General features: G+C 44.5%; 1 protein-coding gene across 1 annotated transcript; it reads left to right on the forward strand.

Moving 5' to 3' along the window:
* Positions 1-1,498: 1,498 nt before the first annotated feature.
* Positions 1,499-2,098, forward strand: LOC118844274 (RNA-binding protein 8A-like). The gene has a single exon (XM_036752131.1). The coding sequence runs from the start codon at positions 1,518-1,520 to the stop codon at positions 2,040-2,042; it is 525 nt and encodes a 174-aa protein (XP_036608026.1). The 5' UTR covers positions 1,499-1,517; the 3' UTR covers positions 2,043-2,098.
* The last annotated feature ends 1,715 nt before the right edge of the window (positions 2,099-3,813 follow it).

Below are 3,813 nucleotides of genomic sequence, written 5' to 3' on the forward strand. Positions count from 1 at the left end.
GTGCTCAACTCCCAGTTCTGTGAGATAGACCTTACTCATTGACCATCCAGGCTGTCCTGGGTTGGAGCCCTGCTTCTCTCTGCTATTTTGTTTTTTCTGCAGTTCTAGAATTTGTTCAGAGCCATTTTTTACAGATGGTTGGTGGGTACTGGGGGAGAGCTTCAGGCAGGTCCCCACTTTCTAGCTACCATCTTGGCTTACCCCACCCCCCTCCTCCCAGCTTGCTTTTTCATATAAGTCATGTTGTGTACTTCTAGGATAATCAGAATTCATACACTTTCTTTAAGTTTATAAAATTGGAGGACTGGTAAATGAAGGCTCATTCCTTAGAGAATATTTAGGTTTGATTTGTGTCAAGCACGGTCAGTGTTCACTGACTCCTTACATTCCTTCAAGTGGAGACTTGGTAAGTCTACTTCTCACCCTGGGTGACTAAATGATTGGTATTTAATGATGAAATCTTCAAGTATCCTGAAGGCTTTGAAGAATTCATGAATCACTGAGCCAGAACTAGATGGGCTTCTAAATGCATGGAATAGGATAGTTCTATGTCCCAGTCTACAACAGTTGCTCACTAGTCCCTCTTAATCTTCTCTAGTCTGATAATTCCATTCCTGTCCACACACAAGGTTCCATGACATTCATTCAAACTGCTCTGCCAGGCATTGGCTGCTGATGGTTAGTTAGCTCTCTGCTTAAATAGCCCCAAATGCCATCACTCTTGAGGTTCTCCCAGACCCCCAGACACTCAACCATTCCTAGTTTTCTGAGAAATAGTTGAGGCTCATAGTCACAAGCTCTTAAGAAATGCTGGCTAGATGTCTATTTGAGTATGGGTAGACAAATTTACACAGTGATATCTCCTGAGAATACATGATCTCAAGCTGAATGTTTGTAATGGCAAGTAGGGTGCAATTTTTTGTTGTCTTTTGTTTTAGACTATTTCTCAGCACTAAGACAATTAAGTGCCTTTGATGAGTCTTGCCTTTGTTTGAATCAGTCAATGATTGGAAACAGTATATATTATGTGGTACTAGTGATTAAAGATTTTTCCTGCACCCTTTTGCTCAGTAGGCATTAAGCCCCAGGCCCTAAACAGGGTATATATGCTCTGAGGTTGGCATTTTGCTTTGGTGGGCATACTTATTGGAAGAGTGTTGGTGATTTGGCCAGACAAGATTCTAGGTAGCCATTGGAGCATCTCTGCCTTTGAAAACCCAGATGTTTGTGCTTCCCTTTCTCTCTGGTATCTATATATGTATTGCTATGATCAGACAGAAACCTGTCTGTTGATCTGTTTACATTGTCTCTGTTTTTAATTTCTGTTTGTATTTGCTCTGAAGTTTAGGATGCTGATTTTTTCCCTTGAATTAAGTGAATGGCACATATATGTTTAATTAAATAAGATGGTTAACCACTTAAAGTTGCTTTCTTTAGAAAAGCAGATCAGCCCCCGCCATTGTTTCCCATCATGCCTTGCTACAGAACCGCTCCGAGGAGCCCGTGAACCGTACAAGATGGCAGACGTGCTGGACCTTCATGAGGCCGGAGGCGAAGACTTCGCCATGGACGAGGATGGGGACGAGAGCATTCATAAGCTGAAGGAGAAGGCCAAGAAGCGCAAGGGGCGGGGCTTCGGCTCAGAGGAGGGGTCCCGGGCCCGAATGCGAGAGGATTATGACAGCGTGGAGCAGGATGGAGATGAACCCCGGCCGCAGCGCTCTGTGGAGGGTTGGATCCTCTTTGTGACCGGGGTCCATGAGGAGGCCACCGAAGAAGACATACACGACAAGTTCGCAGAGTATGGGGAAATTAAGAATATCCACCTAAACCTGGACCGGCGCACAGGATACCTCAAAGGCTATACCTTAGTGGAATACGAAACTTACAAGGAGGCTCAAGCGGCCATGGAGGGACTCAATGGCCAGGATATGATGGGACAACCGATTAGCGTGGATTGGTGTTTTGTTCGTGGTCCACCCAAAGGCAAAAGGAGAGGTGGCCGAAGACGGAGCAGGAGTCCAGACCGGAGACGGCGCTGACAGCTGCTCAAATGCTATTCTCCTATTCTCTCTCCAGGATCAGTTTGCTTCCATCCAGCCTTCCTTGGAGGAAAGGGGCTGGGATGGGACTCTGACTTAATCTCCCACCTCCTTAAGTGTTCTTTTTTTTTTTTTTTTGCATTGTGAATAAACAGTTTAGTTTTCTTTTCTAAAAAAAAAAAAAAAAAGAAAAAAAAAAGAAAAGCAGATCAAAAAACCCATGGTAGCAGCCCTCCTGTTTGCTGGTGTTATTGGCATTGCACAGCCACAGTAGATGCCAGTAGCAACATGATTATTTCAGTGTTATAGGTACATGTTGGTTACCTCGATTGAATATAAACTTTTGAATGTCAGGGGCTTTTTAAAATTTCGGTTTGGCATCCCCAATGCCTCAAAGTAATGAAACAAAGAATGCAATTAAGCATTGGATGATAGATGAGTAAGATGTCTGAAAATGGGTAGAGTGGGGGTGGAGTCAAGATGGCAGCCTGAAAACAGGGACTTGCTTGAGATCTCCCCCCAAATCCCTCCAAACACCTGTAAAAATGGCTCTAAACAAATTCTGGAGCTACACAACCCATGAAATGACAGAATGAAACAAGTCTCTGGCCCAAGACAGCATGAAAGGTCTCAGGGAAGTATCCATCCCACCATGCTGGGAGCAGAGCACAGCCCAGCTTGGGCAGTGCCAGGATAGACCAGACCAGAGCAGACCAGGCAGAACAGGCCTCAGGGCACTGAATCACTGGCAGTTGTGGCACTTTCCAGACTTCTCAACCCACAAACCCCAAAGACAACATAGCAGGTCAGTGGGAAAACTCTGCTGGACATGGGTGAGAGAAAGGCACAGTCAGACCCCAGGTCAGGACCAGGGCTGTGGAGGTGGCTGTAGCAGCAGTGGCAGCAGCAACATCAGCAGCTGTTTCCAGAGCTCCAGGACCACAGACTATGGGGGGAATCAAGTGGCTGATCAGAGTGGGAGTGCAGGATTTCCTTGCTGTTGCTGAGGCAGGGTTATCTTTCTTTGCCCTGCTTGGATATGGGTCTCAGTCCTGGTTGGAGGTCCTTGGGGGAGGAGGAGCACTGGCTCGGCAGAGCTTGTGGTGGCTGTGAAGAGGGAATCCTCCTTGCAGTTACATGGCAGAAAGGATTGCTTGCACTCATTGACCAGAGCACAGGCAAGGAGAAGAGTATCACACCACCTCAGAATAGAAGTAGCTCTGAAAACAGCAGTGCAAAACCCCTAAAACTTGAGACAGAGCATTATCCACTCTAGATGCAGTCATACCCTGACAAAAAGCTCAAAAATCAAGTAAATGTCTGCAGAAATGAGCACGAAGCATAAAAGGATTCAGACTATAGAATCTCACTTTGGTCACAAAGAAGATCAAAACATACCACGAGAAGTCAACAAAGTCAAAGATCCTACATCAAAAGCCTCCAAGAAAAATATGAATTGGTATTAGGCCATGGAAGAGCTCAAAAATAATTTGGAAAAGCAAGTAAGAGAAGTAGAGTAAAAAATGGGAAAAGAAATGAGAGTGATGCAATAAAAGCATGAAAAACAAATCAACAGCTTGCTAAAGGAGACCAAAAAATACTGAAAAAAAGAACACCTTAAAAAATAGACAAACTCAAGTTGCAAAAGAACTTCAAAAAGCCGATGAGGAGAAGAATGCCTTAAAGAACAGAATTAGTCAAATGGGAATAGGAAGTCCAAAAGATTACTGAAGAAAATACTGTCTTAAAAATTAGAATGGAGCAGGTGGAA

The sequence above is a fragment of the Trichosurus vulpecula genome, chromosome 3 (genome assembly GCF_011100635.1).
Source record: "Trichosurus vulpecula isolate mTriVul1 chromosome 3, mTriVul1.pri, whole genome shotgun sequence".
NCBI classification, from domain to species: Eukaryota; Metazoa; Chordata; class Mammalia; order Diprotodontia; family Phalangeridae; genus Trichosurus; species Trichosurus vulpecula.